Source organism: Coturnix japonica, chromosome 14, assembly GCF_054131305.1.
Source record: "Coturnix japonica strain WE chromosome 14, WE-NBRP24, whole genome shotgun sequence".
Classification (NCBI taxonomy): Eukaryota; Metazoa; Chordata; class Aves; order Galliformes; family Phasianidae; genus Coturnix; species Coturnix japonica.
In genome coordinates, this window is record NC_140676.1 from 12,092,048 (window position 1) to 12,118,423 (window position 26,376).

General features: G+C 41.2%; 1 protein-coding gene across 24 annotated transcripts in view; it reads left to right on the top strand.

Annotated features, from left to right (window-relative positions):
• The first annotated feature begins 1,693 nt into the window (after positions 1-1,693).
• The window catches only part of TCF12 (transcription factor 12), a 145,930-nt gene continuing 121,247 nt past the window's right edge, over positions 1,694-26,376 (top strand). For 16 of the 24 annotated variants that reach the window (XM_085515601.1, XM_085515604.1, XM_085515603.1 and 13 more), the window contains exons 1-3: positions 1,694-1,826; positions 2,635-2,731; positions 3,374-3,446. In XM_085515601.1, coding sequence (XP_085371727.1) covers positions 2,657-2,731; positions 3,374-3,446 — 148 coding nt within the window. In that variant the 5' untranslated portion in view covers positions 1,694-1,826; positions 2,635-2,656. Of the gene's footprint in view, positions 1,827-2,232; positions 2,343-2,634; positions 2,732-3,373; positions 3,447-26,376 lie in introns of those variants that run through there. The other 8 variants (XM_085515602.1, XM_085515606.1, XM_085515609.1 and 5 more) reach the window with 1 other exon arrangement.

Genomic DNA, 26,376 nt, shown 5'->3' on the forward strand with positions numbered 1-26,376 from the left:
GTCCTGTGTGCAGCTCTTCATTGCTTCCACCAGCACGGTGACGCATGCAGAGTGCTGCCGTCGCCATCTGGCAGTGCTGCTTCCCCGCCTGCTGTGGCTGGAGCTGACCATGGCCGTGTTGGGATGTCGGCTGCCAGGGCTGTTCTGCAGCCTGACTGCTGTGCTGCCAGCCCAGAGCTCACTCATGGCCCTGTGTGAGCAGGTGCACGTGCCTTGCGTTGCTTCATTGCAGACCTCAGAGCTCTCCAAGGAGAAGGTATTGGTCTGTAAAAACATTGTGCTCATTGCAATAGAAAATTCACCCATACAGCGGGGAAAGTGTCTTCAGGAATTCAGCCCTGCCTGCAGGAGCTTGTGGGGAGTCCCAAGCCAATGACTGGCATCTATCACTTCTATGCTGTCCATCCTACTGCTGCTCGGTGCTGCAGACCCCTTCTTTCCGGAGAAGCACAAGCAAAATGGTGTAACAGTTGCAGAGCACAGTAGCGCTTCAACCTTCCTGCAGCAAGGAAGGTACCCTGCTTTCCTACCAGAGCTGGAATAGTTCCATTGGGTGCATTGCAGTGCATGGGGTGCATTTGTGCAGCTGTAAGAAGAGAACCACGGCTGGGGGTTGGAGCAGAGCAGAACCAGAGGCATTTTCCTTGCTGCAAACTAAAAACAGCGGCCATCGTCTGATCTGGAAGGATTCCAGTGGCTTTTCATTCAGTGTTTTGAAGTGTTAGTGAGGTCTCCGTGGCCATAGAATATCTCGAAAATATCTGTAATTAGCCCAATTTGGTTTATTTATTGTGATGACCACCTTGGTTTCTGTGTTATTCTCTCCATATGACTGGTAGGACGAGGATGTATCGTGCATTACTTCATTTTAGCCACTGTCCCTTGCAGGTAACAAGGGGAATTTTTTGGAATAAAGTTTGAATTTTAAGGCAATTACACAGCACCACAAGTGACTGTTAGCCAGAATAGCAGCTCCCAGCACATCGGTAGGGGTCTGCCTGGGAGCTGTGTGTGCTGGGGGACAGGCCCTGATATCTCTGTTGTTCTGTGTAGTATATTATTATTCATACAGCAAAGGGAACAGTACACACTTTGGCTGCCAGGGTTCAGCGCCGCTGCCCCGCGCCCACCTCCCGGCGGTGTTTGAGGTTCTCCCAGGGTTTTGAGGAACCTTTTTCGTTGCCATTGTGCGAGTCTCCCGGCTGCAAAGGCACAACGTCCCGGCGGCAGCTCTGTGCTCTCGGAGCGGCCGGGATTGGGGCGATGCCCGCAGGTGCCACCCGGGGGCTCTGCGGGGCCCGGAGCGCGCTGTGCCGGGCGGGGGCTGCCGAGGGGAGACGGGGAAGGGAGCGAACTTGGCGGCGGGACGGGCAGACGGGGCGCAGCGCTGCGCGGTGCGGGCGGCAGAGCTGGGGAGGCAGCGCGTGAGAGCGAATTGCAGATAGATCTGAGCGTGTGTCTGCTGCTCCCAGCGCCGCTCTGAGGTGCGGGATTTGCTCTCCGGGGGGGTCACCCCGCGGTGCTTCGTGTCCGTACGGGGCTGCGCTACACACGGCCCCGACACCGGGCCGGGCTCGGCTCCCTCCCCCCGCGGCTCACGGGGCCGATCGCGGCCGCCCGGCACGGCAGGGGTTAAGGTCTGTGCGCGGAGGGATACGGAGCCGGAGCCGCGATCGTGGTGCTGAGGCTCCGTAAGCAAAAAAATGTCCGCCTGAGGGAAACCCACAAGTTCCTTCCAGCGGGGGGGGAGCGCCCGGCTCGTCGCCTCCCACCCACCGCGGCCCGCCCGCCGGCCCGGCCCTGATCGCGGAGCGTGGGGGCAGCAGGTAGCGCCGGGCACGGACAAGTTGGGACGGAGCGGCGCGGGGCGGGGGGGGCTGGAGCGGCGGGGGCTGCGCGCCCGGAGCCGGAGGGCGGCGGCCGGACCGGGGGCCGAGGAGCCGGGAGAGGGAGCGGCGGGTGGCAGCGCCACGGATCGGCCTGAGGGGCGGCGGCGGCGGCGGGGGCGCGCTCGGTTGTCGGCTCTCGGCTCTCCCGACAGCAGCGCGGCCCGGCGGGCGGCACCGCGACTCGGCGGGGAGCGGCGCTGCCGAGCGCCCCCGCGGCGCCGCCGGGCACGAGGCGCAGGCCCTGCCGCCCTGTGCCGCCCCTCCTCCCTCCTCCCGCCTCACGGCGCGCGCTTCTCTTGGCGCGCTCCCGCCCGGCGTCGTCGCGCGGGGGCGGCTCCGGGACAGAGCGCGGGTGGGGGCAGCGCGGGGCGGGCGGCGGCGATGGTCGCGGCGGGGCGGCCATGGCCGTGCTGAGCGGCGGCCCCGCTCGGCGGCCCCATTGTTGCCGGGGCGGTGAGTCACTTAATCTCTCGCTAATTCCGCAGACTTCGCCGCGTCGCGGTTGTTTATTTGCTTTCCCTCGCCCGGGGGCCGGGGGGGGGGTCGGGTCTGATTCTGATTCTTCGCGGCCCCGTTGCGCAGCGCGTCGTGTCGCGGGGGAGCGGCGGGGCGAGGGGGGAGGACGGGCCCGAGGAAAGTTGCGGAGAGTTGGGCGGGCGGCGGGTTGCGCTGCGGATCGTTTCCCCCCCCCACCCCCTCCCTCGGGCCCGGCCCCGCTGAGCAGCGCTGTGCTCTGTGCCCGCAGGACGCGAGCGGAGCGCGGGACGATGAACGCGCAGCAGCAGAGGATGGCGGCCATCGGCACCGACAAGGAGCTCAGCGACCTGCTGGACTTCAGCGCGGTACGGAACGCGGGCACGGGGCCGTAATGCCGGCGGGTCGGGGGGATTAACGCGGCGGAATCGTCTGTACCTGAGTGTTGGTTTAGCGGCCCCGTAGCTCCGCTACCGGGGATCATCTCTTTGTGGTTTGGTTTTGTGTTTCTCCGGACCCGAAGGAAGCAGGAGAGCTGTAGGAATGGCAACTTGGGTTCCGAAAATTATAGCTCCTTTATTTATGGTACTTTCGTTTTAACGGACCTTGGAAAAGTGGTTTAGGAGCGTGATAGCCAGATAACTGCCCCTCTGCAGCTGCCTGCATGTGGTGGCTTTAATTGCAGAGATCAGGGAGGTGCTTGGAGCAGTCAGGTACACGCAGCTGTGGCTGTTCTGAGTTACAACAGCAGCATTGGGCCTTTTCTTACTTTTTTTGTTGTAAGTTGTGTTCCTGTACAGCAGAGCTTTGTGGCACTTGGAAGCTGCCAGGAGCATTCTTATGTACTGAGTTTGCAGTCCTGAATGAGCATCCTGCTCTCTGCTTATCTTCCTGCAGAAAAAATAACAAAATACTTGTTTTGTATTAGCTTTTTCTTAAATGTATGGACAAGGTTAATAACTGAATTCAGGGTTTCAAAGCCAGCTTATACACCTCTTCTTCTTTTGCAGATGTTTTCCCCACCTGTTAACAGCGGGAAGACCAGGCCAACCACGCTGGGCAGCAGCCAGTTCGGAGGATCAGGTAGGATGCAGTGCATCTGAGATCCATGACATTCATCAAGGCTCAATGTTTTTAGCTCAGTCCTCACGTGCTTGAACGGTTACCTTTCATCGTATGGATTCTCATAAGAACTTTCAGATGAATTAGAGGTGCCTGGTTAGTTTTGGCTTTGTTACAGTTCAGACCAAAACGCAATACCCCAGCTTTGTGCTCTGCCTTCCCCTGCCTGTCCTGATGGGCTGAGGTGCTGGGTATGTCTGGTGGTGCTGGGGCACAGTGAGTCCATCAACCTGTCACATCAGTAACGAAGGCCTTCTGTGTCTGATTTTATCAAGCTTTGCCGGGCAATAAGTATTTGAGGTGAAGTATCAAGTAACAAAATACTTCTGACTCAAGAATCTATTTTAGAATTCGAAGGAAATGTATGAGGTGGTGACTAACTTCTTAACAAACAAAGAGCAAAATGAAAAACAACTGAACACATCTCCATCTATTGCTTCCCCCAGCTCAAGCCCTGGAATTTTAGGATTAACTGCCAAGATGCCACCAGTTAAGAGGTCTGAATTAGATCTGATTTGTTTCACTGTGTTATTTAAGCAATTTTCTAAAGGTTGCTTACTGGCACAAGTACAAACCCTGATTGCACGTGGCTTTAGATGTATACTTTAACAATGTATAAAGTAGCAAATATCTTTTCTTGTTCCCTTCCACTCTCTCCCTTGGGAGCCAGGGTCAGTGCAAGGTGGACACTTTCCTGGTACTGTGTAGCTGTCCAAATTTGGACAGATATTTTCTAATATTGAACCTTTCTCTGTGCATCATGAAAATGAATAATTGTAATTGCACTTTGCAGTATTTTGTTGCCTGCTGTTTTCACTGAAGTACACTTGATGCCTGCTTTCAGAAAGTTTTAAGCCAGTCCTTTAATAGGACATAAATGTAACTCTCTATAGAAGATGGTTTGTATGACGTCATTCTTGGACAGGGCTCAGTTATTAACACCTCCAAAACAGAATCTAAAGAAGTAACTTTCTGAAGTGGCTTAGTGGCTCTTGTTGGTTTGGATTTTAGCTTTTCTATTTGTGCTGTTTTTATGAATATGAGGAGGTGATATATATGGCTTTATTTAAGGTTAATGAAAACAAATGTTTAGAATGCCAGTAGAGGGGTGAAGTGGCTGATGGAAGTTGTGCAGTGCCATTGGCTGTTTACTTAACGCATTGTCAGAGCTCTCTCTGTGGGAGTCCAAACGTTACCTCGAGTTGTAGTGACACGTGAGAACTTTGGTTATTAAAAACACTTCAAAAGTTGGGAGACTCTTGAGAGACCATCTCCCACGTGTAATTAATAAAAACGTGTGATAATGTTTGAACAAATACTCTACTTTTATTTACTAAAATATGCACGTAGTGTCCACTTACCCTTACAAGTAAATGATCGGCAGTAGTGAGATGGCGATTCCATATACAACGTAGTTAATCTTTCTTTTTCATACAAATATTCAAGATGGTTGTTTTTCAAGTACGTTTTGAAGAAGGTCCAGACAGCTCAAATTTGTTTCAAGAAGCACAGTTTGAAGATTTCCATCCCCCTCCCCCTATGTCCTGCTTTTCCTGAATAGGTAGAATAACTTACTGTTGAATAATGAAGTTTTCACTTTTAGTTTAGATCTTAGGGCAGTCTTGGTAACTGAGGTTTGCCCTCTCTGTAGGTAATACTTCTCCTGCTCTTTGTGGTTGGCCTCAGGAAAAAATAAATACTGAGATTTTGGGAGGGAAGCAGCGTTACTCACTTCTTGAATTTCTTTGCTGATAATGGTGTATCGTCATATAGATATAATCACAAGCAACACAGTGCAGCTGTCTGGCAATCTGCAACCTCAACTAAATTCCCCTTGGTGCAGATAATGTTGCACAGCTATGGGTTTTAGTTCAGAATGTTTCTAGTTGTAGAGATTTACTAGTTTATGGAATTATATGCTTTAATTCTCGTAATATGACAACCAAAGCCCTGACTGGGGGTAGGATTGCTCTGCAGGAGTGACAAGGGGCCAACAACTTCTGTGTGAGTTGTGTTCTGAGTCAGTGTTTGGTGCTACAGGGAGACCTTGAGGAGCTCACTGACCAGCTACAGGCACTTTTAGCACTCATTTAATTGTCATCTCAGTTTAATTTCAAGAATTCTGTAGCTTGTAGGCTGTTTAATACTTCTTTTTTATGTGTTTCTCTTTAAAAATTAGCTTTTTTTTTTTAGTGGAAAAAAAAAAGGCATTTCTTAACACTCTCATTAACAAAGTGTACAGCATGCACGGATTTCTTCTGTGAATACAGAACGGTGCTGCCTCTTACACAGACTTCCTGTGATTTTGATGATAGTGAAGGCTGTGCAGTTTGTTTTGCTGTCTTACACATTAAACACCATTTTTAGATGGTGGTTATTCTTTTTCCTGGGGTCTTTGCAAGCATGCTAATGAAAGACGTTTTCTTAGTTGGAGCAAGGCTTACTTTCTGATTTGTAACTGTAGAGTTCACTTTTTTCCCCCCCTCATTTCAACTTCATAAAAAGTAATTTTAAAAAATGCCCAGAAATGCCTCCTCTAAATTCTAAGAAAGGGCTGCAGTGGATTAATATGTGAGCACTATTTTGACTCAGATCTAGCTCGAGTCTTCAGGAATGCCTGGTGTCGGGGGAAGCTTTCTGCTGGTCAATCAGTTATGAATGAAAGCTGCGGATGAAATAAGTGAGCTAATCTGATGTATCATAGTATCTTATGACAGTAAGTCATGTAAGCTGCTGATAAAGTCAAATAACTTGGTCAGACTTGTGGTAAAAATAAACATATTGGAAAAGCAACCTGATATGTAGGTCTAAGCTACAGAATATTTCTTGTCACTGCTGTTGTAGCATTCTCTTGTTTAAAACAGAACTTTGTTTCTTCCTCTTATGAAACCAACTTGGGAAGATAAAGCGGTTTCTATCTTAGATATTGTATAAGTAGGAGGCAGAGGTTGAGAGACTCTCAATCTGGCTCTTACATTAATTGATCAGTCTCGTAGATTTTATTTCAAATGAGATATTTCCATGTTGCTGCTGCGATAAAGAGCAGCATTTATAATTCACAGTGAAATCTTGCTGTATTTTGTTTCTATTAAAACCAAAAACTGTTTTGGCCTTTGTTTATAATGATCTTAATTAAAATCCAGTTAGAATATTTAGATGCCTGCCCTAGGCAATAATGCTGCAATCTTCTGGTTTACATTTCAGTTTTTCCAGTAATTATTATTATTATTTAATCTCAGGTGTGGCACTCTAAAATATAATCTATTTTACTTCTTCTTCATAGGATTTATAAATTCTAAAGAATAATACACCTGAGGTGATACTATCTGTGGCCTTCAGTTCTTGTAGCTTAGTTGTTCTCCTAAGTTATTTGGTGTTATTTTTGCATGTAGCTGTATGTATGCATGTGAAGTCAGTAAAAAAAGCTGAAGTGAGATAATATGGATGTGTAATGGGAAATGGAGATATAAGTGTTGAAGCAAGAGGAACAGGTCCAGAGCTGAGTAGTCAAAATACTGTGTTTCTACTGCCTGTAAAATTCTTCTGAAGTACTTGAAAAATGAGTTTGTGTGGCTGCCTTGGGCACCAGTCTTGGGTATTACCCGGGCATTGCTCATACTGTGCTCACATGCAGAAAGCCCCTCAGAAGGCATCTGTGGAAGTAGCTGCTCATATCAATTTTGTTTCCTTGTTTGCATATTCAAGGGGTTGTCCTTTCCACAATTGGTACTGACCTACCGTTTAGTAAGGAATGTATTGGGATAGTCCAGTGACTTTTTGCAAAGACTTTTCAAGCTGATAACCTGTCATTAATGTGAGTGTCCCTAAATTAGGGCGCTGTATCTTGAGGCTGGACTCAATATCAGTTCTGTTTTAGTGAGTCTGTTACATTACCAAGCAAAGGTTTCAAAATTAGTGAAATTTGACTTGGTTACTGTTTGTCTATTCTCTAAACAGTTTGTTTTTAGTGTTGCATCAGCATTTCCTTCCTAAAAAAAATAAAATCCGAACACCCGAAACCAAGACCTTAAGAGTCATCCCAATGGGCAGTGTTTTAAATGCTGTAATCGTTAATCCACAGCAAGTGTTGAAGAGAACAGGCGCTCATAGCTATAATGGACAAATGGCAGTCAAGAGAAAACTACAGAAATATTTTTGTGTAAGTGTGAAAATTAGTTTTTCTAACTTTTCAATATATAATATTTTCTTTATCAGAGCTTGAACTCATAATAAGAATCAGTTTTCTGATGTGTTACATATATTTTTGATAGTCTTCCTTTGAGATACAGAAAATTGCCAGTGCCCATTCTTAGATCTTGAATGAAGGCATTGACAAGAGGTCTCATGTAGTCACGTAGTCCTGCAGTCATAGATGTGTTAGCCTGTGACATTTTCCTATTCAAAAAGATCAAGTGGAAGGCCTGCAGTTGAGGAATTTGATCTGTATTTCTGTTTTTGTCATTAAAAAAAAAAGTGTTGTGACCTTGTATATTCTTGTTTGTTATTCCAAAGAAGATAAGCTTCCTTTATGTTACATGCTGGAAATCTAGGATGGCTTGTTGAAGTAAATGCTCGACCATGCTTTATCTTTAATATCCCCCATGTCCACTGGCTCTGTGAGTAGCAATCCAGCAGATGTGGTAACCTGGTAGTTTCTTCTTGGGTGTGAGGAGTGCTACGTTCCTCCTTTCTGAGGAGCCTGGTGAGAGTTCTGAGAGCCTCATGTTTGAAAGAAGTGTGTCCATTGCTTCATTTCCCTCTTGTCTGTAGGAGACCCCCACAGATTGCTCTTCAAATGGGCCAAGTGCAAGTTCAATGAGTATTTTGGGCTGGATCCCTCATGTACTGCATTTGGAAACTTGGGAGTGATACGATGCTAATGAAAATGTGACTGCAGCTTGCCTGTTAGCAGTCTCCATCTCGCTGTTGCTCTTCCTCTTCCTCCTCTACTTCCTTTATCTTTGGAAAGACAATTTCTCTTGGTCTTTTTTCCTGAGCATTCCTTCAAAGCACAGAGTGGCTGAAGAGCTGCTTCCATGTTCCTGTTGAAGAAGGAGGAGGGGAAATAGGTCGAACCAATGAAGGGAACTGATAACTCAGCTTAAAAAACATCTCTCTGTTGCAGAGATACTGAGATGTGGCTTGTTTGTTTTTTAAGTCCTCAGGTAGGTGTTGGGGTTCTAGTTTGGTGACCTGATAAGTAGGTGTCTGTCAGTTTCTTATTACTGTTGGCCCGTGACTTGTGGTGGTGTGAGCCTCATATCAGTTAGTTACAGTTTCTTTGCTGTCTTCCAGATAGCTAAGCTTTGATTTTCAGTAGCTTTTGGCCTTCTGTAGCATCCTGTTTAGGGAGACACGTGAACTCTTCAAGCAGGGGCAGTAACCTGTAGCAAACATACCTACAGAAAGTTAATTTGGTATTTCCAGCAGGTTAATTTTCCCTGGGTAGGGAGCAGTGATGTGAGCACCGTGTAAGCAAGTATAGCTGACCTCTGCTCTGTGTGTGAGCATTCTTGTGTCGCAGCACAAGGAAGACGTCTGCGTTGTTATTTGTGGGTGCCTTCAGAGGGGTGTCCAGAGGCTTGGAGAGTTGTCTTTGTGGCATGGTGTGAGGAATGTGATTTGAAGTTGCAGTTCTGTTTTTGGATTTACCCAGGCAGCAGCGTTTGTATAAATGTAAAGTGAAGACAAAAGACTTGAGTGAAGTGGAAGAGGAAACCTGACAAGGGACTGAGGACAAATTGCACGTTACAAAGAGAAGTGCGGATGGCATTCCTACGTGTTTGTGTGCTCTGTGATTGCTGTTGAATTGGTGCACGGTCCCTTGGCTACCAAGGAGCTTTTAATACACATGTAGCTTTTGCTGAAGGATTTTTGTTTGTTAGTTTGGTGTGGTTTGTGGGATTGTTTGGCAGGGGTATTTCATGTTCAAGGTTTGTCGTTCATACATGAGATGACAAAGTTCCCCTTCCCCCTAACTTTGTTCCAGCTGTCACAGAGGACTCAGCCCCTTAGTAATTCTGCTATCAAACCAGCATGACAGCTGTTTGTCCTGGTTCCATTTGATCCATAGCTGAGTCTATAGACACCATTACATTAATTTAGTGGATGTACTATATGCAATACTCTATAAACTTTTGAAACACAAACTGTTTTCTTAACTTGCAAAAGTGTAGTAAAAATTTCCTAAGTTGAAAGTTGCATAAATTGATTTATGAGTAGAGACCTTTAAAGCATTAATATAATGACCTAATACTCAGTCTCCACGAGCTCCACGCTTACTATTTTAAAATTGAAAGATGTGACTGAATTTTAGTTGCTCTCTACATCTCCCAAGCTGAATTCTCTGGACTCTTAAAATACTTGTTTGCTCATTTTGACTATTATTTTGAAGGATCTCGTTGTTTGGGATAGGGGAACTGAATATATTTTGAAGCTGTGTGAAGTATCTTAAATTACCTGATGTAACAGAAAAATAAGCCTCCTGCTTTCAAAATAAATATTAGGTTCTCACGTTTGAGAATTCTATTTCAAGAAATAATCCTATTGAATATTGTATGTTCTCTAAAAAGCTTTGTTTGTGGAGGCATTATGTGATTTAATGTAAATGTTACTGTGCCAAAGTACCTTTTCACACTTCTGTCTATAGCAAAGTTAGATGAGTTCTGTATGTTGTCCTGTGAAGTCACTAAGCTTAAATCAGGCGTAAAGAATAGGTGCAATGTGTGAAGTATTTGATAAAGATTGTTACGGGGTACCCTTAATAATTATAAAATGGGTATATGTGCCTTAATAACTGTTTTTGATAATTGAGCACTGTAAGAAATGACAAGTGAACTGTTATTACTCTAAGGGTAGGAAATGCAGTTGAAAATCTTTTTTCCTATCTTAAGGCAAAACGCCTTTTTAAATTCTCATTTCTGTCTTAACATGGGAGTCCAGAAGTTGCTAGTTTTGATGAATACTTCAACCTGATTGTTTCAAAGTAGTCGTGGACTTTCTGAAGTGCTACAATCCATTATTTACTGATGGGTGTTGGGAGGAGGCTTTTCTTTTTTTCTGTGATGTGTCTGAGATGAGATAATGATGATTTTTTTTTTTTAATTTGTTGAATGAAAGCCTTGTTTATTTTTTTCATTCGTAAAACAAAGCTGTGTTTGTAAACAACGTTCAAAAACATAAAGGACATATTTTTTGGTGAAGATGTTAACTGAATACCAAGAATGATCAGAAAGAGCAGCTCTTGTTATATTTCATAATGCCTTACTGTTTTCAGGGAATAATCGGGCTAAAATCACCCAGCCCATCCTTAGGACTTTGTTGGAGTCTTCTCGTATGATGAGGATTGTTTTTTTTCTGGGAAGACAGAGTTGAAATTCCTGTAAATATGAGTCTTCTTGTTTGTACCAGTGTAATATGGGAAAGTAATGTTGATCAGATGAAACTGATTTGCTGGTGTTTTACAGAAGTACTTGGCAGAGAAAGAGACTTGATAGAAAGGGTTTGCTTTACGGCCCAGTTAATGGGGTGATGCCCTCTAGGAACGCTAGTAGAAAAATCAAGTAAGGTTGTCTTGGTGGGAAGGTGGGTTTTATAGTGCAATAGCAGTGCTGTGGGAAACTTTAGAAACCATACAAACTATAGAATTATGTTTAAAAAGGAAGGTAAGAAGTGCACAAAACTCTTGGATTAGACAAAATTCCTCTTTTTAGTTTTTTTCTTTTTTTTTAATGTAGAATACAGTGTAGAGTTCCAGTAATGCAGAGAACTTGCTTTCATTGTTTTACTTTCCTCTGGGAAAAGCTACAGGAAATATTTTGTTCGTGTTTTGTCTCTTTGCTGCTGAGAAGGTTGAAGCCGTGATGTTAAACAGAAATGTATTCTGAGCCTTACTGTATGTGGGAATTGTATTTTACCATTTTCCTTCCTTTTAAAACATGAAGGTAAGTGGCAGAAGTAGCTGTGTTACAGGAACATGTCTAGTAAAACAAACCCGGTTTTGGTCATTTCTGGTTGCATACATTTTGTGGGTGAAATGCTGGTGAATATCGTGTGTGTTTTCTGTTTGTGATGCATTTAATGCAGCGTAGACGGAAGCTTACACTTAATTTGATAAGAGCTTGGTCTGTGATGTTACCAGGTGTCTGTTTTTATTCAGTTTAGGCTATGACCAAAATATATTGTTAATTTAAATGTAAATATCATTGTCTTTGTGTTTTAATCCTCCCATCTTCTTCCGTGTTTGGGTTTTACAACCTTCATTGCACCGAGTGTTTCCAAGGCTTACCCAAATCAATGAGTGCACGCTGATTGGTGGCCCCTGTGCACATTAATTCCATTTCTAACACCTGTGTAAAAGTGCAAAATGACTGTTCTTTTCTTTGAACACGGCGTTTAGAATGGAAGCAGACAGAAGATCAAGCCAGACATAAACCTTACTACGATTTGTACCCATTAGGATATGATGTGTAAGCAAAATGTAGATAAATTAATTTTAAATAGCATTGCTTTGCTACCTTAGTTTCATCTAGTTCTATTGGAAAACAAGATTAAGGCCTAAAATAGATAAATCCGGGATGAAATGACTGAATTTCTCATTCCAGAGACCTCTTGTAACCAAGCGTCTCCTGAATTTTCTACTTTGTTGTGTTAGTGCGAGGAGATGCAGTGAAAATAGGCTCAGAGAAGTCAGAAGTATTCTTAATTTTCTGTGGGAGAGTGGAATTCAGTGTTTATGTTCCTATTTTTTGTTTTATGGAGTGCAAGATAGTACAGGCTAGTGTGGCTGCTCTGTGAAGTGGTGAAAGCAGTCAGCTTTGCTCGTTGCACATCTCCTGTGTTGTGACGATTTGATGACTTTCAGTGTGACACCTGTACCTGTTCCAGTTTCTTCAGGCAGCAGCTCCGTGAGTCATAATCCTTGCAGGAGAACACAGCTTAAAATAATCACTGATTATTTCCTTGCAATTCTGTCCGCTGCCCACTGCAAATAAACAGGAGCAGGAATGACAATATCATTTAATCCTTTAATGTTTGCTCTTGACGTGCAAAACATTTTCTTGTAATAGAGAAGTAATCCGTAAGGAGGGTAGCTGCTCTTTCATCTTCCTGAATGCTAAATGAGGCTAAGGCTTTTATGAAAAGAGGGCAATTTAATGAAGATGACCGAGTTTTGGAGTAATGGAAAGCTTTTGTGTGTTTCTCTAAGTGATGCATGGTGCTTACTGCAGCAGAGTTCCAGTGGCTGCGTTCTGTAGTGTGGCTTTGTGAGATTAGCGTTCCTGATGCTTAGATGCCAGGATGATCAAGTGGTGCCATGAATCAAGACTTGTCTCCCTTAGTTTGATTTATAAAATGTGTATAAATGTGTGCTATGTCTGAAATGCGTTCTCTGGTATGCGCAAGGTTTCTATTTTAGTATTATTTACTTTGACTTTTTATTTGGTAACTTTGAGGTTGTACCTGATCCTGTGTTCGCTGTCCTCACTAGAGGATAGTGGTAAGTGCATGACAGAAGGAACAAAACTTTGTCAGTGTCACCTGTGTCAGGATTGTCCAAATCAGGTATTTTTCTTACAAATGCTTATAAGATGCTGAATTTAAAAAGAAAAAAAAAAAAGAGTGAACAAACAAGAACCCAAGGCAGAAAAAATGTGCCATCTTTTTTTCCCTTTTAGTTATTATTTAGTTTATTTGGAAATGCTTTTTTTAATAACCTATGCCACTACTTTTTTAGCAAAGCAAACTAGGTAAGACCCAACTTGCAAAAGGAAATAGGGAGAGGCTTTAAAGGATGTGAAACCTTACTCTTTCCAGAAGGTGTTCTGCCAAGTGTCTTTTAGGCCTTCGTAAATCAGAAGGGACCTCTAAGTCAGTTTCTATAGAGTGGGAAGTAGTCAGCTTTTATTGAAGTTACCTTCTTTTTCTTTTTTTCTCCCAACAAAATTTAAGTAAAGTTGTGATTCTTTACAGGATAAAACTAATATTCTTCATGATTAGTGCTGTGTTACACAACCAGATGTGGTCTTAAAGGTTGCTCAGCTCTTTAGGGTGGCCATGAGTGTGGTCATATTGTTGTGCTTCTCACTGTATTACAGAAAGGTATCTGTCCGTCTGGGATGGGTATGCTTAGGTGAGCAACAGCGTGCTGGTTTTAGTCTGCTTTATGAAAACCATCTGTAATAAAGGTACAGAAATGGCTACATATCTTACATTTCTATCTTATCCTCTTTTATGTCTTGAGTAACTGTCCAGTTCCTATGTAGTAGTTTACAAATGCCTGCAGGTATTGGAGCAATATAGTCTACCTGCTTAAAACTAAATGTTATGTAAATAAATTTCAAGATGCGTTGAGGCTGTATGTGCATGAATTAATTTCAGGGTAGGTTATGAACAACTCTAAGAAATGATATCTTGTGACACAGTAGAACCAGAATTTATGTATGTGTATGTCCTTTGCATGGATTAAATCTGCTTCTGTTTTCAAGATACGTGTGGAGTAGTGAACAACAGCTTCAGTCATTTGCTCTTTCGCTCTGCACCAAGATTGCTGTGTTCCTTTATCTTGTTAGCAGAAATTGGGAGTGCAGAGGCGGTGAAGGCCTGGCTATGGAATATGCTGTGTAACATGGTTTATATTTAATAATGGTTATATTCCTTGTGGCCTTCTGGTAGCCTTTATTAGTTTTACCAAGTAAATGGCATTTATTTATTTTTTTTCATAGATTCGGCTGTTTATTTTTAGGGAGCATAAGTGCCCTGTGAACTGCCATCCAAAAAACCACTGCTTTATACCTTACATTTCTGCAAATGAAAATTGGTATGTATATGGTAGTGTCACTTGTGTTGCAGCGAGGAATCGGCCAGAGTTTGGACATCACTCATGTATGTGTCATAGGTTGTCTCTGACTCGGGACTGAAGAACATGCTGTTGCCATAGCAATGCGAGTCCTTTTGAAGGCAGAATTCTTGGCAGCGCTCTTGCATCTCCTGCGGTGCTTGGTGTGTTCATCTGAAGGTATCAGCACGTAACTGGTGGAAAGAGCGGCGAGAATAGAATTTCCTTTGTCGTAACTATTGCCTAAATCCATGTTCATAAAGCTACGGCTTTTAAAACTTTGTGCTGTGAGCAGTTCTTACACACAGTGTTCTTGGCTGGAGTGCTATGTATAGATTGAGATGCCATAACAACTAACTGGTATTTGTTGCATAAGTACTATTCTATGACTTCATACTTTCCTACAGCGTTTTTTTGCAGTACCTGATTTTCAGGGTTGTTCCTCTGTGGTTTTGGTTACTGGTAACCAATTTTGTTGTGAAAATCTGTTTCCTGACTTCCAGTGCTTTCCAACTTGCTGTTTTCCAAATGAAATGGTTGCCTTGCTCCCATCTGATTTATATTGTCAGTCACCGAATGCGGCACTAACTTGAAGGTGGGTAATCAGCCTCTTTTGGAAATGCATAGTTCTGTGTTCACTTGGAAATTGCACCTTACACAGGATCCATGGGTGGATCTTTGTGTGTAAGTATCTCCTTGGACTGTGGTAGTGCTGGGGAATTAAGAGACGGGTGTTCACTGTCGAGCTCAGAGGCAACCAGCCATAGCATAGATGCTCTAGGCGGCAGTAACATCAACTTCTACACGTTATTGGGATTTGAGAGTTTGCTGGAGACTTAGACAACTTTTTTTTTTTGTTTTTAACCTTTCCTTTAGATTTTTTGGTTTAAAAAATGTTTGGCACTTTCCAATAAGAGACAAAATTGTGATAGATGTTGTGCAGTGTGTACTTCTTCATGGAAACTGGGATTTAAGTGTTTAAGTTCACTCGTTACTGAAAGGAGCCTCTAGAACAGAAGAATTTTGGTTACCCATGTAGCTTTCTCAAGCCTTTTGGTTTGTGTTTTTTGTGTAATGTAAGCAGGTTTTTAACTTCATCATTTTCCCTGTAATAGTAGACATAGATAAGACTCAAGCATCTCACTTTTTTCTTTCAAGTAAAATGAAAAATGAAATAATTAATGCTTGTACTTGAAAAGAACTTTTTGTCTGCTGTAGCAGATGTGTGCGTGCCATATTTGTGATCTTTAGCTTGCTTTTTGTTTTTAATTCTTGCCCTCCTGCCCCTTTCTCAGAGTAGGAAAGAAGCACAGCTCGTTTGGCTTGGCCTCAGGAAGCGTCCCAGAGTTGCTGCTCTAAGCAGTTTCGACGTTGCTTGCTTCTTAGGGCTTTTACATGTGTTGGCATAACATGGATAGGCAAGTGGCAGAGGAAGTGACCTTGGCAGGCTGACCAGATACTGTTCCAGTATTGATTATGCTGAGAATGCGGACCAAGGGAATTAGACTCTGCAAGGTATCTGTTTATTTTGTTTTCCCTTTTTTAAGCAAATTTAATGCTGCATCAGCGGACATGTACTGCAGCTCTCTAGCGATCCTTGGGAACAAACACAACATTAATAACCCAAGTTTCCTCCAACTATCATCAGTTTGTCTCAAGTCACCTTTGGGGAAAACTCTTTCAGGTCTTCAACAAGAGTTCTATCTGGGTGTGCTCTTAGGCTCTGATTCAGATGATAGTTGAGTAGGTACCGTTCCTGGTAGTGTGGCAATAGGTTCACTGAAATGCACTGAGGTACATGCATTTTGTTCTGAATATGTATGTATGTATTACTGTTGTACTTACTTTGTCAGGCTTAGTGAAGAGTGTGTTTAAAGCCTGTGTGAGATGGTAGGCTATTTGTCTCTTGAAATTCTAATTTGGAAAGGGTTTTACACTTGGCTGACTGATTCTAAAACCAGATGAGCAGCTCATGTAATCCATGTAGAAAGCTTCTGTCCTAAGATATGCAATATTTTTCAATATCCTCCAGTTCTGTTTCCAGCTGTACTGTTTTATCAGACCAGTTGAAATATAGGAGCATGCAGTACTGAAGTTATGAACTAAATGCAAGATTCTAAAATTGTGCACTTATTTTATTGCCTTAATGACTTTTTATTTTCCTTTAAAATTCATGTCTAGAAATTTCTAGCATGTTCTCGGAAATAATACTGCTAAATACTTACTGCCATTGTCTTTGTCATTTAAATAAGCTGAGGCAGGCATGACAGTCTCCATAGAAATAATTTGCTGAGACTGTAGTATTAAATAACGAGAAGAGAATAATCTTGAGTTTTAAAGGATGTAACTTTCAGGGAAGTGGTAGACTCTGTATGAGAGATTAATAGGAATAATTTCTAATCACTGAAATGATGCTACTGTAACTTGAATGTATTTTTAGTGTTAATGTTTACCCCTTCCTTTTGGATGTAATCTCTGTGGCTTTATGGCTTCTTTTTCTTCTTTTTTTTTTAATTCAACTTCTTAGTTATGTTGATAACATTTTGGGGTTTTTCTTGTTTATTTTAGTTCTCACTGTGTCTATTGCATGGCTCTTTTAAATGTTATAAGTTCAGTTCTTCAAATGGATTCCACTTCAATGGAAATGCAAATTGCTGTGTAGGACTCATACCAACGTTCTGAAAGAAAGGGACTCTTGTTACTTGAGTGCTGGTTCGGCACACCTTTACAAATTACATATGCTTCTAATTTCTGTACATTTCACTTGAAGCTGATCTAAGTAAGAAAGCATGGAAAAATACATTTGCCTGAATTTCTTTACAGAATAAAATTCCTAGCCTAGAACGGTTTCCTGATACAAAAACAGAAAACAGCCCTGTCCATAGCTATCCTGTGTATTTAATGGATTAAATTCGCTTTGACAGCTGGATATATGTACCAGTGTCTAGCCTATGGCCATGATCTAATAATCATGGATATGGTAACAAGTCGTCTAAAAAGATTCGGTAATCAAGTGTTTTCCTTGACAAAACCTACTGTGACTGAAACAAGAAATGAGGCTGTGTTAATGTGACTACATTTGCTCTGTGCTTGTATTCTGAATACTTAATAAATATCGTTTGTGATACAGCAGACCCTGTGCTTTTGACAGAGGTGGAAAAGCCAATTGTGCTACAACAGAATGTGTTTTAAAGTTACCAAAGAAATTTGAATCTGACCCAATGACCACAAATAATTTTAAAACATTTTTCTCTTTCCCCTAATGTGCTTTTGAACTTGTTTATTTCTTCTGTCTTAAAAAGAGCTGTATACCATTAAGCAGAGCCTTTTGTGAAATGCACAATTCCTGTATCGTAATCTTAGTGCATGAAGAGAAGCTTAGGAAGTTACTGATGAGTAAGTATACCTCAAAGGGGAGCTCTTAAAACACAGCATATATTTTGCAAACAACTCTTTTACTGTGTGCTGAACGCAATGGGCTTTGACCTGGGCTACATTTGACTAGTAAAACCTGCACTGAGCGTAAATACCCTTTAACAACAACAAAAAATGCCTTGGCCCCACTGTAATGTGAACTTACTTGTGTGTTTTGCCAGCCTGCAGTGTGCTATGAGTATTGCTTTGTTTTTAGCTCTGGCTTTTTGGGAAGGCTGGTTTAGGTTCTGTAAACTTCATTCAACAAAGTGCACCAGATTAGAATAGAAACAACAAATGTTTATAAAATTGTAACTTTTTTGTTCTCTTTTACTTTAAAAAGAATTTCCTATACGACTGTTTGGAGCTGTGTTTCAGGAAGGCACTGCAAGGGGAGAGAGTGGGAAGCAATTTAATAGATGAAACGCTGCTTTAGGGTTAGCTAGGAATTAGCTGTTCACCTTAGTTTATCAGGATGTGTTTTAGCGACGTCTGAATGTAATTGTTTTGAGGTATGACTTTAAATTTCTTTTTTTTTAATGTCTACTTTCTGTTGCTTTTGTAGCTCAAGTGATTTGAAGTACTTATTTGAATGTGACAATGGTTGTATAGTAAGGATGAGGTTTGCACTGAAGCTGCTGTTGGAACAAGTTCATAAAACTGGTGGAAATTAGAAGGTAGAAGAATCTTATGGGAGATATTGGTTCAGATGAAACATGCTGGAGTTATTAACTGTTCCACCTGCCTGACATGCAAGAAACTTCAAGGGATTCTTAACCACTATATCTTCTGCTGATAGGTGGTGTCTTTGCTGTGTCCTGTGCTGGTTTGTTGTTGTAGGTAGATGTCTTCTCCAACTTGGTCATGAATATATTTTAGAATACCACAGAATATTACTGTGGTAATGAAACTGAGCATGAAGGTTACTTTCTTGTTTGTTTGGACAGGATTATGTTATTAGAAACCTCACAACATGCTTAAAAGCATGAACACCTGTCAAGGGAGGTAGCGTTCACCACTGAAGATGGAGATTAAGAACTGTAGTCCTCTGTGTTCTCCATGAGGATTGCCTTGTCCATTCCTACATACTTGCTACTGCCCAGCATGTGATTTTGGTAGCTGTGGAAATCTTGGTTCTAACCTTCATTGTAGGCTGGTATTAATGTGAAATACTTCTTCATTTCTGAATGAATGGATCTTAATATGAATTTAATTCCCATTCCTGAGGAAAAATTAAAGGCAAATTAGTAAGGAATGATGGTTTCTAGTTAAACCTAATGGTTTATAAGTGGTGAGGCTTCCTATAGTTGGAAGCTAATAATAACTTTAATTAATAACTTTATTAATAGAATCGCTATTGCATAAAGCAATAAATATGGTGTAGTTAACTTCTTTGCATAAATTTAGTTAGAATTTGTCTGAATGTTCAGCTGATACCTAATAATTTTTGATTTTTATTTGGTTACTTGCATTGTCCTAGTCTTGCATTCATTCATGTCATTAATATAGCTAACTAATCCTAGGGGCATGTGGTTGCTCCAGGCTTTTGTACAGCATTAACCAAACGAATGCTAGTCCTGAACACTGTATCCTGTGTTGTATTTTCACTTCCAGTTAATCTTTCTAACACATCTTGATGGACAAAACACCCAGGGACAATTCAGAAACTTTCTCTTTCATTGCTTTTCCCAGTGCTGTAATGTTTGTTACAATGGTGTCATGCAGAAGTGTCGTCTTTTTTTGGTGCTGGATTGGATGAGGTAGGAGTGCACAATACATGCAGTACTGTGGACGTAAGTATCATGAATAGTGACTGGTCCAATGTATTTTTGACTCATTTTTACAGTGTGCATATGCTTCTAGAATCCCTCAAATGAAGATTTGTGGCTTATTATGTCTTAATGTAGATTCAAACCTCTTTTTCCTTTTAAAAGTCATTTGTCAGCAGTGTTTAGGGTTGTTTTTTACTTATGATCTTACAGGGCTGAAATGAGCTTTTAAATCTGGTTTTAGGTCCTTTTTTTTCCCTCTGAAGCCTTGCAATTGATTTTAGTGCAGGCAGATCTTTGGGGTGGAGGAGGAAGGGAAAGATTCCAGCCCTTTTGGAAAGGATCTTGGAAATACACAAGGTACAGAATTTATTGGCATGCATTTGGAATTACGTTATTATAAATGATATTTTGGAGGAAGTTTGGGTCATCATAATTTCTGCTTGGTAGTTGAAGAACTTAAGAATACTATTTCACTTGGTTACGGTCTCCATGTGAACTTTGTGTTGAACTTGATTTAACCAAGGTCGGGCTTCTGAGAAATTTCCTTTGAAGATCCTGAGCAACTTTGCAACGAAATGTGGATTTGATTGCTGGGTCTGTGTGTCAGGACTGTGCATTTCCTTTTTTGCTTTCCTTTCAAAAGAAAAATAACTCAGTTCATTCGAGGCACGCCTGCACTTCTGTGGTGTGCTCTGTGGCTGCGGTAGTAGTAATGGACAAACAGGGAGTGAAGAAGCCTCTTCTGTCGTGTTTGTATTCACACTGAAGTATTGGCCTCCTTTTCTCCTTGATCCTGTTCTGTCCTAGCATGCAGATGGCCTGAGGCTGTGATATGGGTTACTGAACCTTTAATTCTCATATAATCTCTTTTCTCAGGAGAAGGAATGTCTCTTTTTTCCTTTATCTGAAACGTTTTCAGTCCCTGTGTTTTGATTATCTCTAAATTTCCTCAATGGAATTTCAGTGAGCATTTACTACTTCAGTGAAACTTGCTCATTTTTGTTAACTTTGCCGCTTTTTGTTCAGACAATTTGTCCTGGTAGCAGTGAAGCTGAGTGTGCTTGTGAGACTTCTGAGTACTTCTCAACTCTGCCAGGTAATGTGGGAGCATTTTCATTTCTAGGTAAACTTGCTCCCATTTATCAGAGCTCCTAATCCTTTCTGCCATTTTTAGAAGCTCACTTTTTTTTCTCTCTCTGGTCTCTTCTATCTGGCATTATCTTTAAGCACATCTTCAGTTCTTGGACTTCTCTGATTCTGTGTCCAATCAGTGCTTCCTTTGTTTCACCTGTTTTTGTTTCAGTTCAGTAAAAGATATGCCTGCAGACCAATGAAAACGTCAGCGGCACTGTTTGTATGGTTAAACATCAAGCACCTAGCCTGGTTTAATTGGGAATTGTCATGAGTCATGTATAGATGGCAAAAGAAGCATTGAAATAGTAATTTCCTACAAGATGATGAATTTTATGCGTAATGTGACTGTTCCAAGTGTTGCTGTGCTGGCTGTAGCACTGCTGGTGTTTGTTGGGCCTTTCTTTTTTGACTACCTTACTTCTTTGCTCTAGTGCTCCCTAGCATTAGATGCAGTGAAAATAGTCCCAGGAGAGTTCTTGTATTGGTTTATTTCAAGTAAAAATTTAACAATTATTTTTCTTGAAGTATTTTACATAAAATGTGACTGGAGCCGGGAATGGGAAACTTGAAACATCATTGCCATGGGAACTTGGTGTCCTGCAGAAAGGGAAGTGTTTTGGGAAGTGCAGGTAATGTGAAGTGGAAGACTTCTTGAATGGATCTCTGTTCTGTGGTTATAACTTCTGTATTACGTTGCTAGTGCTGACTAGAAAGTGCTTAACATAGAGTAAGTTGCCTTCGTTTTTATATCATGTCCTGGGGCAAATTCTGAGTGTGAAGGAGCAAAATAATGCTGCATCAGAAAAGCGTCTGTAGAATCATAGAACGGCTTAGGTTGGAGGGGACCTTAAGGATCGTTCAGTTCCAGCCCCTCTGCCCTGGGCTGGGTGATCACCCACCATATGTGCTCAAAAATTTCCTTTTCTTATCAGGTTCTGCTGGAAATGGAGACCTCATTGTAGTTCCATGAACTGCTGGAAGGGCTGCATGTCTTTGGAATTCAAGTTTAAAAAAAAAACAAACAAAAAAACCCACATTTTTACACAGTGGAGTTTTTTCTTTAAACAGAGTAAACCAAAAGCCTTTAAAGTACTTCAGATTATAGAAGGGATTTATAATAATTTTAAATGGAGGCGGTGGTGGGAATGGGTAATGGCTTGAGCAACATTATCCCTGTTTTAGTTTATCCTTCTTAGCATTCTGTGTACCTAGCGCATGCGTGATGACCTCTGCTACCTCTTTTAAGTAAAAAGGATTTTTTTCACTGTTCTTATTGTTTGAGATTTGGAGACCTTAACTGAAGTTAACATAATCGATGCTTTGAATGGACGGACAACCAGATGTGAAATGAGATGATGGTGGCTTTGTTTTACATGTTCAAAGTAATTTTCATTTCTTTAAGCCTGAAGATGATTCACGGTGTGGTATTGAGGAACGCAGCATTTATTGTATGCTGAAGTACAGCTATTTTAATGTAAATTTAGCTATTGAATCTCACTAACAGTAATGAGTAAGTAGGATATCAGTAGAACAGTTGATATGCTGTTTCTCCTTGCTGCTGACAAATCTGTCGTGAGGAATAGCAGTCATTATTAGTCTACATTATCTTCTATAGGATTGCTTTTGGAGGGATGCAAAAGGTGTTGAAGTGTAAGCACGTTTGTGATAGGCGTGGGTTAAACATGTTGAATGGTGAGGAAAATCTTGAATCTTTCCATGATATTTACTGATCCACTCAGGTACTTACTGCTATGCATTGGTAAAGAAGCTTGTGTGGTGGAAGTGTAGGGATGGCGTGTTTTGGTTTTCCCCCTCTTTTTATTGCTATTAGTAAATGCATTATTGGTTGCTGTTTTTTTTATACTTGTCAGCCTTCTTTTCCCGTAGATCATAATATCTTTTTTTTTCCATTGCTTTCAAGAAAAATAAACCAGTTTGTGCTGGGCCTAATGCGCAGATAATATCATTGATTTTTTTTTTTTTTTAAGGGTCTTTGACATGGCACTCTATCTGTGTGATAATGCGCTGCAATATGCTGTCATTTTGAGAAGTAAGATATGTGAGAGAGAAAATATTCTCTACTAGATAAGCTTAGTATTGTACATGTTAGATGGGTACCTTTTACATGGATCATAGTTGCAGATCTGGATCTCCCCTAAAACTAGTGAATTGAAAATGTCTCTTATAATTGGTGTAAAGTTTTCTGGTACGTCAAAAATATTCTGTTGGTGTTTCAGGTGCTAAGCTTTGTCACAGTGTCTTCATTATGAGCTTAGATTGGACTTCTGGATTGTATGTAGTCATCAGGCTTTACATTTCATTTATAGAAAATGCTTATAAATACCTTGTAATGTACTGTAATCTTATTAGGTCAAGTTGGTGGTGTTTTGCATTAGATTTGTTCCCTTCACACTGCAGACTATAGCTGATCATAAACGACTTCTTGATTTTTAAGAGAAATAAAATGCAACCAACTATTTTATTTTTGTAAATGCTTTGAAATTATACTGCTTTTGTGTTTGGTGTTATCCACAAATTAATGCTCCTCTATGTAATTTACAGCATCTGACTCTTAGTTATATTTACTTTTGAATTAAATATTTTGGGGAGTGTTCCACTTCCATTTAGAAATGCTTTGTGGAGTAATATCAGTATTTTCAAGGGTACAAACAAAGAAGTTTAACTGTGGTTTTCATTTGATTACTTTTCACTTACTTCCTTGAGACTTTTCTGTAAAGCTTTCCCTAACAGTTCTTGACATTGGAACCTTAAGGCATGGAGCCAGCATGTGCAATCTCAAGCAAGTGGACCCAGCGTTTGAATCCCAGCCTGCTTGCTTGAGGAGGCGTTTTGCTCAAATCCTTAGGGGAATGTTGACCTTGTCCGCTTCAAGAAATAGCACCTGCTGGCTAACCAGGAGGGGCAATGGATGAATTTGGATGAGAGTGCTTTGGCCTTGGTAGGCTGCAATACCAAGCATGGGTTGATGAGTGCTGAAGAAGTACTTGACTCAAGGGTTGGGTAGCAAACAAGTAGAAATGAAGATCACGGGGAGAAAATGGCTGCTTTGATCTGTACCTGATGTTCTTTATCCGGGTATTGGCACGCAGCATGGTTTCCCTTTGTGTTCCCTGTTTCTCATTTATTTTTTAGCCTGTGCTGCAGGGCGCATGGACCGCTTTTGTGCAAAAATAGTGTCTCGAGTAGGTGATATTAATTAAAACAAAGCACCGTTAATTATTTTGAATTAAGTAATTACTTTTGTAAGGCAGCCTAATGTGGAGGAATTGCAGTAGTACTTTGAGCTGCTAGTTTTTAGTTTGGAAAGGAAAGTAGACCAAGAAGAAATTCCAATTTTTATTTGCAAGGTCAGTGTATAAAATGCTATTCGCAGCTTTTCATCTCAGTTTGTAGTTTTATGGTGTGTGTATCTAATGAGAAGTATTATGTTTAGTAGGGAGCGGCAGTGAGGTTTCATGCTGTTATTTCCAGAAGATTGCTAATACAATACAAGCCCTGTGTTTTTGTTTTAGCTAGATCTACATAGACTTAGTCACAACTGTTGTGCAGTTTTGAGCTGAGAGTTAAAACACACAGGGTTGTGTTTAAATGGGGTTCCCTTCATTCCTTCACCAACAAATTCTTCCGATGTCAAAGAGCAGGCTGTACTGAAGAGAAAGGAGATGTCATTTGTATTACATGCAGGTCCAAACAGCATTTTCTTTCTTTTTTAAAATAAGCTACTGAGTTATTGAGTGTTAAATTCTAGACTGCATTTAGAAGGGTAAATTGCTTATAATTCTAGAAGCACTGATCCTGATAGGAAAGGATGATAATTAGTTTCTAATATGGACAGAATTGCTGTTATTAGCTGTGCTCCACATGTTTGCCTTCCCTGTGGCATTCCTTGGGGTGCAGCAGATGGATGAACAAGGGGCAGAGGTAATGTGTGCCATGATCGGCTGCTGCCTTCCCCCAGGGATACTTACAGAGTGCTGATCTTTTTTTTTCTTTTTTTCCCTTTTTCAGCAACTTTTCTGAGATGTTTTAATATTAGTTTGATATATTTCCATAGCTACTGTGTAGTTTCTATTTAATCCATAGATTCAAGCATTTACTATTAATCTATTAGCATCCTATAAAAGAAAAAGTAGACTTCTGCTTGTGTACTAGTATCTTAAATCTTACAAGGTTGATGTCATGCTTAAATACTTTTCTCCTTTCTTTATGGTTGTGGCATTCATAGTTTGATGTTGCTTGGTGCAGTTACCTGAGCTGTTTAATCCTACCCAATGTTTGCTGCAATTTTTCTGCTCTTAAAGATTAACCGAGTTTGTGTGTGAGGTGTTATGTTTTTGTTGTTTTTTTTTAAACTATTTTCATAGTTGACTTCTTTTTTTTCTTCTTTTATGGCCACATCTTTTCAAGATAGTAATATGGACCACCTCTTCTGTTTGCCATCCAGAAAAGTAGTCATGCTTGGGTAGAAATGCCTGTGGGCTGACAATTCCCACCCGGTGGTACAGCTGTGGGCATGGGGCTGGCAGGAGCTCTGTGTGCTTGGGGGCTGCTGGGGCTGCGTGGAGGCAAAGGTGGAGCTGGAACTGTACTGCTGGGATGCTGGAGGGGAAGGAGGGGGCAGTGATACCGATAGAGCGTGGATAGCTCTTAGTTTGCAGGTGAACTTACATCCATCAGTATCACTAAGACCATCTTTAATGTCTTACGTATTTTATCATTTGTGTTGCACTTGCTATTAATCATATACTTGCTATATAATCATATCACTTGCTATTAAATGGTGCTTGTATCTTGGGTTTTTCAGGCAGTTAAATGAAATAGTTTCGTCTAAGAAGCAAAGACTGAGTTTTGTGATCTGGTTGTCATCTTGTGGACAAGATTAAATCTCTATCTATTGCAGTGCTTGGTGTCAATTCCTAACTGGCTGATTTTTGAAAATATTTTTATATTCTAAAGCGAAGTTTCAGTTTCAAGACTTAAAACTGAGTGTCTGTTTCTTGATTCAAGAAGCCGTGACATATGAAATGTCTGGGTCAGCACAGCAGGAACACACGTAAGCAAAAGTAACAAATCAGATTTCATGTAGCAGATGATTTCTATGGTAGTTCCTTACTGAAATCACAAGAAAGATTAAATCTGACACCTTATCTAGTGTGTCTCATACATCTTTAAATAAAAGATACAGTGATTTGAATTCTCATTATTTTTTTCACAGCATAGTGTAGTAATTTTGCCTTTTGATTTAATATGGAAAACTGCATGTAAATCAGAAGGTTTCAGCAGTATCTGCGTTTCACTTCTTGCTAAGCAATTCTGCGTAGGAGCTCTTGACATTAAATATGTTAGACAGCTAGTCGTGGCAGTGGCACTTTGTTCTGCCATAAAAACATAGTTATACTCAAATATTACTCCTGTGAGGATCCAGTTCAGGAATATTGTTGGTTTTTGTTTGTTGGTGTTTTTTTGTTTTGTTTTTTAAGAGATTTTCATTAGCCTTCACATCATAGTAATCAGAGCAAAATCATTTCTGTACTATTTGTCAGGAGGATGGGGAAGAATCTGTACGCATGTATAGATGCATTAGATAATCGCCCATCCAGCAGATAATGAAGTAGTGGCTCGTCCTAAATAGCGAATTTGACATATTCTGTTTCATTTTTGCTGATACACTTTTAGAATACTGACCTCTGCAGGTGGTTCATTCTTCCTCTTT